General features: G+C 41.4%; 1 protein-coding gene across 3 annotated transcripts in view; it reads left to right on the plus strand.

Annotated features, from left to right (window-relative positions):
• Positions 1 to 12,720, plus strand: part of TAB2 (TGF-beta activated kinase 1 (MAP3K7) binding protein 2) — a 94,899-nt gene that overhangs the window by 50,784 nt on the left and 31,395 nt on the right. For 2 of the 3 annotated variants that reach the window (XM_053291670.1, XM_053291687.1), the window contains exons 3-4: positions 2,038 to 2,222; positions 10,345 to 10,535. In XM_053291670.1, the coding sequence (XP_053147645.1) occupies positions 10,434 to 10,535 (102 nt within the window). In that variant the 5' untranslated portion in view covers positions 2,038 to 2,222; positions 10,345 to 10,433. The remainder of the gene's footprint in view (positions 1 to 2,037; positions 2,223 to 10,344; positions 10,536 to 12,720) is intronic. The other variant, XM_053291679.1, reaches the window with a different exon arrangement.

Here is a 12,720-nt window from a genome sequence, read left to right on the forward strand (position 1 = left end):
TATTCATAAGTTGAACCCTTGTAGTACAAGTGCGGTATAGCCAATTATTTTGATTCAATAATATGCATCTTGTGATGTATTCCTACTTCTTTGAGTAGTGATTGGGAACTTTGTGTACCCTTGTTGAAGTGCCTTCTGTGATGCTCTAAAAGGCATTAGCTGACCTTTATATGGGGAAGCTAATTTGCCATTTTTAAAATACGTGCTATGGAGCTTTAATAGGGGAACTAATGTATTCTGGTTTCAGCTGAACTGGGTCTCCATAATGGATGGTCTATGCTAGTATCTTGATCTTGTTCCCAGCTTCATACAAAACTATGGGCCAATTTGGACATAATACCAAACCATGATTAAACATACCTCAGGTTGGCATTTCTGACCGTCCAGTTGCAGATTTCTTCTCAACTGCAGTTCTGTTAGTGCTTTGAAAGCTTAATTTGAACCCTCAGTTTAAGTTTGTCAGGTTGCTGAACTGCAGGTCTTCTAGGCCCATCTTCTAGGCCCATCATTTGCCACCTGCTATAACCTGTGGTTCATGCTGAAGCTCCTCCTGCAACCACAGAGAGGGAGACTCTGAGCAGCTCCAAAATGCATTGGCTCTAGGCATCTCTCTCTCTGGCTGTTTCTCAGAATGAACACTCCTCCCTCGGCTGCCTAGCAACCTATCAGCTCAATCCTCCTTTTGCCTCCTGTTGCCTGGCAACAAGCATTTTGGATTCCTAGATTTTCCTCATTTGAAAACACAGAACCAGAACTGGGCATAAGGGCATGGGTGTGTTTGTGTGCATGCATGTGTCCGTGTCTTAAGATCCGTGCCTCCTCTTGCTTGGCACCTTATCCAAAAACAACCTTGTAGGATTACCTCACAAACATTCTACAATAATTTGCACACTTGTCTACACATTGGTATGCGCTGAATGAAATCAGCCACCTTGCAAAGCAGCAGTACACTTCTTTCCCATGTGGCACCTAAACTCTAAGACAACCCCCCCCCATCATAATAATATAACATCACACTGGCAAAAGTGCAAAGGCCCCATACCCCAGTCAGAGCAGTCAAGGTTGCCAAAGGGCATATGTAGCTTTCTTCATATTTTTATTGCTTCTATTTTTTTAACCACTATTTTTGGGCTGGTTGGGCAGGCTTTGGACAGTTTTAACCTTGTAGCAAAACCGTGTGATGCTTAGGATGTAAGGAAAGGATTGATTTGTCTTTGCCCTGCTGAAGATGGTTGCCAGATAACAAGAAGATACGAATGAATCTGAGCACGATGTGCATGCCTCCACTCACATCATAGCCAATGGTTGCTGGGTGACTGATGTGCTGACATTATGCCCACAGTCTGGCTATGCAAACAGCATCAGAACTGGTGGGATTGAGCTTGGGAGGACTAGGAAGAGGGAGGAATTATTCTGGCCAGCAGGTGGAGGTAACAAACCTTCAGTTACTAGATTGTGTGTGGTGCGATTCTCAGCTTCAGCACTTAACCTTAGGCACCGCCTACTCAGAGTTTGGTGTTATGTCCAAATTGGCCTGTGTTAGGAGGGAGGAAATTAGAAGGAGAAGCAGCAGTTTGGCAATGCTGGAATTGTCCCTGCTGCCCCTGGGCATAACATGCAGGGGAGGTACGACCAGGTCCCTCAGTGGAAAGGAGACCACCAGTTGCAATCGTTAGAGGCTGGTGATAGGAAACTGTCTAGAACTGCTGCTAGTGTGAGTGTTTATAGAATTAAAATCAGGAGTAGGTATCAGGTTGACATCTGGGCACATGAAAGTGTTCCACACTGACCCATACAGTTCTGCATTCCAGCCCAATTACCAATATTACTTTTTCACTCTAGGTGCTTAGGATTAACCCTGGTGTGGTTGGCATGCAGATGCAGATGCAGGTGCTCTGACACTGAGATGAGCTGAATAATAATTCATAGCTTATTGTCGCTGATCATACGGAATAAAGCATGTCTGATTTAATGGCTCACATCTGTAGAGTTCAAATATTAATGCTTCCTTTATTAATCCAAACTTTCTTTCCACAGTGAACCTGCTGATTATATTGTTTATGGGGTTTAAGCACATGGTGATGCTTTGTTACATGAAGAATGATTACCCTGAAAAACCTATGGTGCAGGATGCTGGACAAAATACAGCCAAGGATCAGTGGGTGAAGAGTCTTTCCAGACCTTGATCTGCTACCTGTCAGTTGTGCTTTGATATATAAAGTGTATGTTGATTGAATCCTGTTTTATTTTTTAAAGAAGCCTTTAATGTAGAACTTCTGTGTGACAATACATACTTTATTTAACTATGAATTTTCATGTACAATAAAACTTTGTTCTTTGGTTCAAAACTCAGCAATTTGTTGATTATTACTTAACGGTCAGTGACATGACGGCAGACAACTGCTCACAAGCTGTAGTGCTAGGCATATGGATGGAACAGAATCTGTTTAAATACTGTGGTACTTTCACCTGAGTTACAAAGCAAAATAGAGAAATTCTGTTTTACCACATGTTGCAGGGAGGGTTTCTTCTGTGGGGATGAGCTATTCCAGATTTAGCCCAAGGGGTGTGGTTAAGTGCCTTTGATTAACTCCTGTTAAGACGGTGTCCCATTAGCCCTGCTATTGTAAGTGTGTGTATTTAATTGTGTGGAGCAGATTTGCCTTTTTGAAGTATAAATTTGCCTTGACATCTCTATGGACACCTAACATTTTACGCACAAATATAAGAATGCCAGTGTGTCATTGCTTGAGGGAGGTGGGGCAGTGATTTCTACCAATTAACTGGTGTTTTCCTAGGTGCACTGGCTCCTGCACAAGTAGAAGGAAACATTTGGGTTTAGTGTTACTTTTCTTGAGCACCACTCTAGCATGAAGTGAAAAGAAGCCCTACTGCCAGTGGAACACACCTTCCACAAGCTGGGCCAGTATAAAATAAAGGAAAGCTAGAGTTGCTTTTGAGACAATTATCTTGTCCACCGACTTAAAACTAAAATAAGGCCAAATGTGCATATACTCTCTGCAAGAGAGAACTGGTCTATGAAGATGGTGAGGGTGATGAGAACCAAGAACAAGTACTCCGTCATCATAGACAAAAAGCTGGGGAAAGAGTGATTATGATACTAGTGAATGGGAAAGTGTTGCATGACTTTTAAATTCTTAGAAAAAGATTCTCTCTATACCAATTTAGTTGGCAGTCAGTATGACTGATTTAAAGGAAGGCAGCTAAAATATACTCTAGAACTTGATTTAATCCTTGTTCCAGTCCCATATATTAGGCATATGCTTCACTTTGCCATTAAAATGAATGGATTTACAATAGCTTAAGTTTGGCAGGATTTAAATTTGGACTCCACTTCATTATATTCTGAAATTAGATAACACTGCTACATCAACCTTTTTCTATTGGAGTTTTGTTCCTCAAATAGGGGACTTTATCCCCCGTTCTAGATTGGTATTGACGGTCTTGAATGTTAAAGGATATTTTATTCTGTTAGTAACCCATCAGTTTCGTGTGTGTGTGTGTGTGTGTGTAAGAACTACACTAAAAACCTTTCTACACAGTAGAAGCAGATACATGTTAAAATGTTTGTGTGCCTCCTATCTTAGTACTTCGTAATGCAGCAGACACAGCCAAAAAAAGCATTCATGCAGCGTCTACATGCCGCCTCCTAAAGCACAGATACTCACACGGGAAGTAGGCTGTGTATGTCCCTCAGGGGGATACAAGATTGTCAAAAATTCCCCCTCCAAGCATTTGCTCTTCAGAAGCAGGCATGTAGTTGTTGCCTATGTGTGTTTGCTGGGGGTGAGGGACCTGTGTGCCTACAGTGTTACTTTTGTGAATTTGTTCATTTGGTACTTGAGACATGCTTATTGGGGGCCACATCTAATCATAGTTCCCTCCCAGCATGTGCCTATGGTAATATGGGGAATAGAATGGGGTGGGGGATGAAAAAAGACCTTTGTTTGGCTGGGTCCAGCAGGTTGTAAATGTCTCATTGAAAGAGGGAGTTGTCCCAGTACTGTTGAATGAAGCTAATTGGCCCACTCCTAAAGAAACCTAGTTTGGACACAGAGGATGTATTAACAACTACTATCTCCTTCCTGGGTAAGGTGCTTGAGCATGTGGTGACTGCAAGCACTCTTAGAGGAAACAGATCCATTTCATTTGGGCTTCTATTGGACTGATTTTTGATCAGAAACTGCCTTGGTCACTGTCTGGCAACCTGTGCCAGGAGAGAGACAGTGAGAGTGTGACCTTGTTAATTCTTTTGGGCCTCTCAGTAGCTTTCAGTACCACTGGCCATGGTATCCTTTTAGACAGGTTGTCAGAGTTGGGCATGGGAGGCCCTGTTTGACAATAATTTTGCTCTTATCTGGATGGACGTTTCCAGAAGGTCGTGCTGGGGAATTACTGCTCTTGACCCCTTGGCAATTGTGCTTTGGGATTCTACAGGACTCCATTCTTTTCCCTATGCTGTTTAACATCTGCGTGAAACCTCTGGGAGAGGTCATCCAGAGACATAGCTTGAGGTGTCATCAATTTGCAGATGACACTCAGTTGTATCAGATGCAGGTGAGGCAGTGACTGTCCTGAATCAGTGCTTAGATGCAGTAATATACTGGATGAGGGGGAACAAGTTGAGACTTAGTCCAGGCAAGATGGAAGTGGTGTTAGTTGGTGATTCATCCATCCAAGTTAATTGTGCTCAGCCTGTCCTAGATGGGGCTGCACTCCCTCTAATGGACTAGGGCTGCAGTCTGGGGTGTCCATTGATCCAGCACTGTCACTAGAGGCGCAAATGTCCTGTACCTCAGAGAGTCTCGTATTAGCTTCGGCTGATATGCCAACTGCAACCTTACCTGGATGGAGATAGCTTGACCACAGTTACTCATGCTCTGGTAATCTCCTGTTTAGGTTACCGCAATGCATTGTATGTGGGACTGCCTTTGAAAATGGTCTGGAAACTGCAATGGGTTCAAAATAGGACTGCAAGATTATTAATTGAGCTGGGCATTTTGATCATATTACACCAGTGCTTCATCAGCTGCACTGACTTCTAATCTGTTTCCAGGCCCAATTCAAAGTGCTGATTTTAACCTTTAAAGCCCTGAATGTCTTGGGACCAGGTTACCTGAGAGAGCACCTTGCCCCATATGTCCCGACCTGGACCTTGAGTTGAGTCCTTAGTTTGAGTGCCCCTGCCAAATGAGTCAGGTGGGTGGCTACTAGGGAGAGGGCCTTTTCAGTGGTGACACCCCATTTGTGTAATAGTTTCCCCAGTAATACTCACCTCATCACTTTGTTCTTTTAGACATAGGTGAAGACCTTTGGGTATTAATGGGGAAATCTAGTATGACAGATTTACAAATCAGACTAGGAGTCTTTTTATAGAACTTTCACTTTGGTTGGCTGGAATGAAGTATTTTGAATATATTATGTTAATATAATATTAATTAATAAATAAATATATTAATTAATATATATTAATATAAATATTATATTTAATGTAATATATTGAATATATTAAGATGAATACACTAATTCATATTCCTTACTGGTGGTTCTGAGAAGTTTCAGTCTTGTTATTTAAAAACTGAGATGTATGTTTTTACTTTTTATTGAGTATTATTACAGAAAGATTCTGTTGAAGATTTTATACTATATCACTTTACAGTTGTATCTGAGTCCTTTTAACTTGTTTGGGGATTTTTGCCAGTCACCCAAACAAGGCCCCTTACCAGTTAAATTCTTTGCCACAGCTGGGTAGTGGTAGCATTTCTGTATCGGGAAGTAATGCTGCAGAAAGCAATATTGTGGCTTAACAAGATTATTGATCTCTTTCTACAGATCAGTAACAACATGAATGATAGGGTGCTACTTTTTCATTGACTATATACTAAAAGCATATGGTAGGATTTCTTATTTATAGGGTGGGATCTTTCAGTTGGTCTTATTGATCAGTCTCCCTTCTGGTGATTGATTTTTTATTTATTTTTTTAAGTAGGGTTGTCATGTTACCAGGCCATGACTTAACCAAAAGTCTCCATTTGCCATATGTCATGTCAAACTGATCCCTTTGAGAAGCTTAAACTAGAAAGTAATCTTCATTGGCTTTAAAGAAGCACACCCGTGTAAATAGTTTTATTCTGTTTTTGTGAGTTCAAACACTTAAGTTGTGTGGACATTTAGAAGATCCAAACCAGGTACATGTGCATGTAGAAGACACTGTCACATGCAGCTACACCTTCATTTATTTTATTTGTAGCAGTTCTTAAGCAGAGACATTGCTTTTTCAGTTGAACTTCAGTGTGTTATGATTCAGCTATGATTAGTCCTTCAGCTAAAAAGAGCAAGCAAAGCTTTGGCCATGTGCTCAGTTCACTGCCCATGTACTAGGTCCTTCCTTTGGATGCCAGCCTTAATTCAGTGGAGTAGGATACATAATGAAGCAATTAATTTTGGGAAGCTATAAACAGTAGGTGTAATCCAATGCCATTAAAATCAGTATGGCTCCCCCATGGACTTACATAGAAAGGTACGCTCCACTCAGTTCCAGGGTGGATGGATCCACCTGCAAAGTCTCCAGTGGTGATTTTCCCTCTGCACACTGGTGCCCCTATTGCTTCAGCACAAAGATTCATTGTCCATGAATTGCAGAGAACCTGGGAAAAGGAGAGATGGCTTCTCCCTGGGCTTTTTGCAGAAGCAATGAAATGCTGCTTGCAGCTTCTGTAAAAGCCCAACAAACCTCTCCTCTGCCCCAAGATAACTTGGGAGACGAAAGAGGTGGTTTTCCTTCATTCTTCGTGTGGTGGGTGGAGGGGGAGAATGAGAACGAACTGCTTGTAATGACTGGCTTTGAAACCAAGCCAATGCAAAATTTGTAGGCCAATGTGTAGTAGTTTGCATTTTTAAAACATATCCGATCAGCTCTCTGAAATGAAACAGCTGCATTCATATTGCATTGGTGAAGGCTCGTGTGTTTTTGTTTTGTTTGATCTATTTCATACATAAGTTCTGGATTTATACTTTTTCAAATAGTATGTTTTATCTGGATAAAAGTTTTTTGTTAATTTACATTTGTTTGTTTCAGTTTTGTGTTTTTGTCTGACAGTGTAATTTAAACTTACACTTACACTTTAAAGTATAAATGTTAAACCTAATTGCATATCATTTTGTTTTCAGGCCTAAACTGAAACATGCTTCAGGAAGAGGCTGACATTCTAAAATAAATAGTGAAATGACTATAATAACTTATACTGTTTCTTTAAATGTGCAAAGTACGTTTCAGTGTGCCTCTTCTCTTCAGGACTGAGGCAAATAGAGATAGTGGGTGGGTTTGGACATAATGCAGGTTAAATATAACCTAGGTATCGAAGCCAACTTCAAACCAGATCTTGGTTAGATTGTTCTAAATAAACTACAGTTAGTGCTAGGGTGGATTCAGCCAATAAAAGTAACCTAGGTTACTTAAAAGAGGCTGAGGTTCCACATGGTGTCTGAACCGACACAGGCATTATGGTGTGCTCAAAGAAAAACCTAGGTGCTTATGTCTTTAGAGTTAAATGCTCAGCATTACTGATGAGGAAAACATTGCCTTTCTCTGTCCTTGCCTGATGTTGGTATTAATTTTCATTACTCTTTGTTGTAAATGTTAGGTCACATGCTAGCAACGTATATTGTTGGTTCTATAAAAATGTAACTGAGAATCCTGGAGCTCTTTCAATTGTTCCTAAGCTGACTCATGCAAGTTTGGTCTTTCCAAAACATGAAGTTGCTTGAGCCTGAATTTGTGGTGCCCCAAATTATACATTCCCCGATAAGCCATTCAGTTGGCCCGTGCCAAGTACTCTAGAACAGTATTGCGCCAAGTAGTTGCTACATAAAAGCAAAGTACCATAACAACGCAGCTGTGTGAATAGTATGGGATGGCTAACTTGGAACAGTGATGTGACTTTTATAAGTAATTTTAGTTGTCTTTTGAAGGGGCTCTTAGATGAAAAATAAAACAATAAATATGTAGTACCATTGATGTAGTAGCAACATGTTGGCATATGACCTGTCCACACAGTAACATCTAGAAAAGAAAAATGTACAGATGTATGGCTTTTGATCCTCTCCCAAAATTTCCTCAGGGAGAACTCTTAACTGGTTTACTAATTAGCTGATTTGTGATTCAGGTATTTGACTTATTGCCAACCCCCCAAACAATTGCAACTGGGAATGGTGCTGCTGGTCATCTTGATCGAGATGCTGATTTATAAAAACAGTTGCCTCCTATTGAAGTCTGTATCAAGGCTGTTGCAACTGCCAGAATCACAATAACCCTCTTTCAAGCTGCTTCCATTGCATAAGCCTCCTGTAGCTGGCAGCCCCTACTGTTGACACCAATATGCAATTCCTGCTGGCAAGCTCACCAGCAACCCTTGCAAGCATTGTCATAGGGTAGGCCTGCTCAATTTAGGGCCCCCCTAGCTGTTTTTGGACTACAACTCCCACAATCCCCAGCCACAGTGGCCAATAGCCAGGGATTATGGGAGTTGTGGGCCAAGATCTGCAGGAGGGGCAAAGTTGAGCAGCCCTGTCATAGGGTCTCCCGGAGGGTCTCCTCCCTCCCTGTCATAGGGTCTCCCGGAGGGTCTCCCCCTAGGAGACAGTTCTCTGACCTTTCCCCTGCCATTTTTCTTCTTTGTGGCTTAATTTTTATGAACTTCCTGTGTGTGTTTAATTACATATATTGTCTGGTGCAAGAACCAGGTTATACTGACAAGGATCCAAAGATTACTGCTTGCAGTAGTCCAGTAGACCTCACTTATTTTCTTTGAACTGCTAACTTCCCACCTCATGCAAGCTTTGTTTTGAGACTGTCTTCCATTTCAAAATCTGTGTGTGGGAGGGTAGTGGATTGTTTGCGTGAAACAAGTATCACCCCCTTCCCTTGTGCTATAAAAACTGCTGGTCTTCTCTCAGACCCTGGCCATGATATATCATGTCAAATATCAAATTATATGGTAAAACCGAGGGGGATTTTCAGACTTTGTGTTTATGTTGTGAATAAGTGTGCAAAGAATAATAGTCTTCTTTCCCCCAGTTTCTTTCCTGCCTACCTATGTTTAATTGTTTGTAGTTTAAAACATAAACTTTTGTAAAACTTGGCTGGCCACTGGAGGTAATTCTTATACTCTGCAGGTGACTTGGAGAGTTCCCGTTTACATGTGTGATATTGTTGCAGTTTTTAATTTAAACATATGAAAGATAAAAAGATCAGACGGGGGGGCGGGGGATAAATATTTTTTAATCTGATTCTGAAAACATTCAGATAGCATATAGCCTTTCCCTATCACTGCTAAAGACACCCAGGCATTTTGCATGATATGCCTTTTGTATGATTACTAGTAGATTTTTGTCTCTTATCACAGTTGTCCATCCATCAACAGTGTAGGGTAAGCTGGCTGTTACCTCACATGATGATTCACTTTAAATTGAACATCTGAACGTACTTTCTGTGTGAAAAAATCTACAGGATCTGGGGCCTGATGACTCCTTTGTGGCTTGCTTGCTACTTCTTAGTAGCTCTCACACCTGGGGGCACAGGATGTTTAAGCCTTCTCCTGCTACTTTTGTTGCTGTCTGGGCTGTGAGAAGAACCTGTCATAACTGGGTTGTGTCATGAAGTTGATCTGTGATGTGAAATTATACCATATTGCATTGTGGGCAGGACTGAGTCACATGATGGAGCACTGCCTACATAGATTAGTGGCTGTCATCCAGACTAGTGTATTGGTAGAGTGCCCGGAAGACACAGCCACGTGACGGAGAGCTTCCACTACCACTGCAGCTGCACGGCCTCGGGCACACAGCAGCGGGGAGCAAATCTTGACAATTTTCTCTGGCTCCAGAAGTATCCTGTGTCACCCAAAAGTACTGCCTAAGAACAGCACGACTCTTGAACATATTTTCAGGTGATTCAGGGCATTTCAAGAGCCAGAGCAAATAGTTAAAATTCACTCCCCGCTGCTGCGTTTACAGTCCCAGCACAGCTAGGAAAGCTCTTTGTTATGTGGGTGTATTTTCCTGCAGTGCTACTGGCAGACTGCTCTGGATGTCAACCACAATATTTGCATCACAGTCAATCTTTGATTAAATTTGTCCCTATCTGGCAAACAAATTAGTGCCCTTCACAGGATGAAGAGGGACATCTTTGGAGGCTTGATGTAGAACTGAGGGCACAACATATTTTATACCAACAAAACCACAGTGTCTGTATTAAGAATGTTGAAATAAGTTATTAGTTTTTACTGTAGTAGAATTTTTATTTTACTTTATTTTCTCTTACAGAAAATGATGGGACAGAAGAGATGATTGTTCATTCGCACTAAGGCCTGGAACTGCCTATTGAACAAAAGTCCTAACGAGGCAACATACGAATGGCCCAAGGAAGCCAACAAATTGATTTTCAGGTTTTACATGACCTGCGCCAAAAATTTCCTGAGGTACCTGAAGTTGTTGTGTCCCGATGCATGTTACAGGTCAGTGCTATGCTATTACTGTGAATGTAGGCAGTATAATCTAGTTTAAATATTTAAAAGTACTTAACAAATGCTTTCCCCACTAACTTTTTACATGTGTGGACTACCTGTAGTACTTTCCCCATCTCAGTTTTTAAATTATCTTTGCTTTTTGTTTTGCATTTAGTCAGGGATCTACAAATTTTGCTTGGTCTGGGTTAACCAACCATTATATTCTATTTATCAGCTGCGGTCTAATCCCGTCATGATGGTATAACAATATTATATGCACTTTCAAAACAAGTATCAGTTTTCCTGAGACTGAATGACGTTTCATAATAACTCAGGCTTCACTCTTTGAATTAGATAATGAATACATATAATTGTGTGCATTTTAAAATCTGTGACTGATTATCTGGCTTTCAACCAATTTCCCCCTTTTTAATTTTTAAATCTGATATTCCCCTCCCACCCCCGACAATTATATTTTATAATGGGGCACATATATTTTATTAAATATATTTATTATCTCGCGGGGGTATATATAGTCCTTTTCTCCTAGTTGCTGGGGCAAAATTAACCTTACTGATTTGCAAATAATAAATAAGTTTATAAAATCTAGGAGAATAATCTGTAATTTTTGGTCATGCAGTACTACAGAGTCTAAACAGAGACCAGAGACAAATTTTTGCTTAGCTCCTTCTGCATATACACAAGGATACTAAGCAGTGCCACTTACATGAATCCTAAAGCTGCAGTCCTATAATGTTCTTATGGAAGTAAGACACTGAAGAAAGTGGGACTTGCTCTCAAATACATATGCATAGGATCACACTATAAATGTCCAGAATATTTCAGAAGCGCCTAAAAATGGTGCACATGAACCCTGCACCATAATGAACCCTGCAAAAATTAAATATATGGGGAAACTCATGTATGAGAAGGGGGTGCACGGAGCATTGACCCACGGGATGCTTCTGTTTCTTGTGGATGTGTTGCTGCTCAACAAGCAGCGTTAGCTATCCAGTCTTGTGTGTCCAGTATTCTTTCTCTTGAAGGAATATTGACAGAGGAAGTGTTACTCTGTTGGTCCTTTTGGATGTCTTGGCGGCTTTAGATACTATCGACCATTGTACCCTTCTGGCATGTCAGAGAGGGTTGGGGGTGCACTGCTTTGCAGTGGTTCCACTCCTACCTCTCAGGCAGATTCTAGATGATGACAGTTCCTTGGGGACTGCTGTTCTTCAAAATCTGCACTTTGGTATGGTGTCCCTCAGTGCTCCGTATTGTTTCTGATATTGTTTAACATCTACATGAAACTGCTGGAAGAGATCATCAGGAGATTTGATGCAGGGTGTTATCAGAATGCTGATGACACCCAAATCTATTTCTCCATGTCATCATCATCAGGAGAAGGCATCCCTAAATGCCTGCCTGGAGGCAGTGATGGTTTGGATGAGAGATAAATTGAATCCAGATAAGGTGGAGGTACTTACTGTGTGAGTTTAGAACTCGGGAAATGATTTTGATCTGCCTGTTATGGATGGGGTCACACTTCCCCAGAAGGAAGAGGTATGTAGTCTGGGGGTGCTTCTGGACACAAACCTCTCCCTTGTGTCCCAGGTTGAGACAGTGGCCAGAAGTGCCTTCTATCAGCTTTGGTTTATACGCCAGCTGTGTCTGTTTCTTGAGATAAATGACCTCAGAACAGTAGTACATCTGCTGATCACCTCCAGACTTGACTACTGCAATGCACTCTACGTGGGGCTGCCTTTGTATGCAATCTCGAAACTGCAGTTGGTCTAGAATGCTGCAGCCAGGTTAGTCTCTAGGTAATCTCGGAGAGACCATATCACTCCACTATTGAAAGAGCTACATAGGCTGCCGATACGTTTCCAGGCAAAATACAAGGTCTTGATTATAACCTATAAAGCCCTAAACAGCTTAGGCCCTGGGTATTTAAGAGAATGTCTTCTTTGCTTTGAGCCCCACTGCCCATTGAGATCATCAGGAGAGTTCATCTGCAGTTGTCTGGAGGCTACTTGGGGATGGGCTTTCTCAGTTGCTGCCCCAAGGCTTTGGAACGCGCTCCCTGCCAAAATAAGAGCCTCCCCATCTCTTAGAACTTTTGAAAAGGCAGTCAAGACACACTTGTTCACTCAGGCTTAGATACTGTTCTAATAGTTAGAACAATAATTAGATACTG

Source organism: Hemicordylus capensis, chromosome 1, assembly GCF_027244095.1.
Source record: "Hemicordylus capensis ecotype Gifberg chromosome 1, rHemCap1.1.pri, whole genome shotgun sequence".
Lineage (NCBI taxonomy): Eukaryota > Metazoa > Chordata > Lepidosauria > Squamata > Cordylidae > Hemicordylus > Hemicordylus capensis.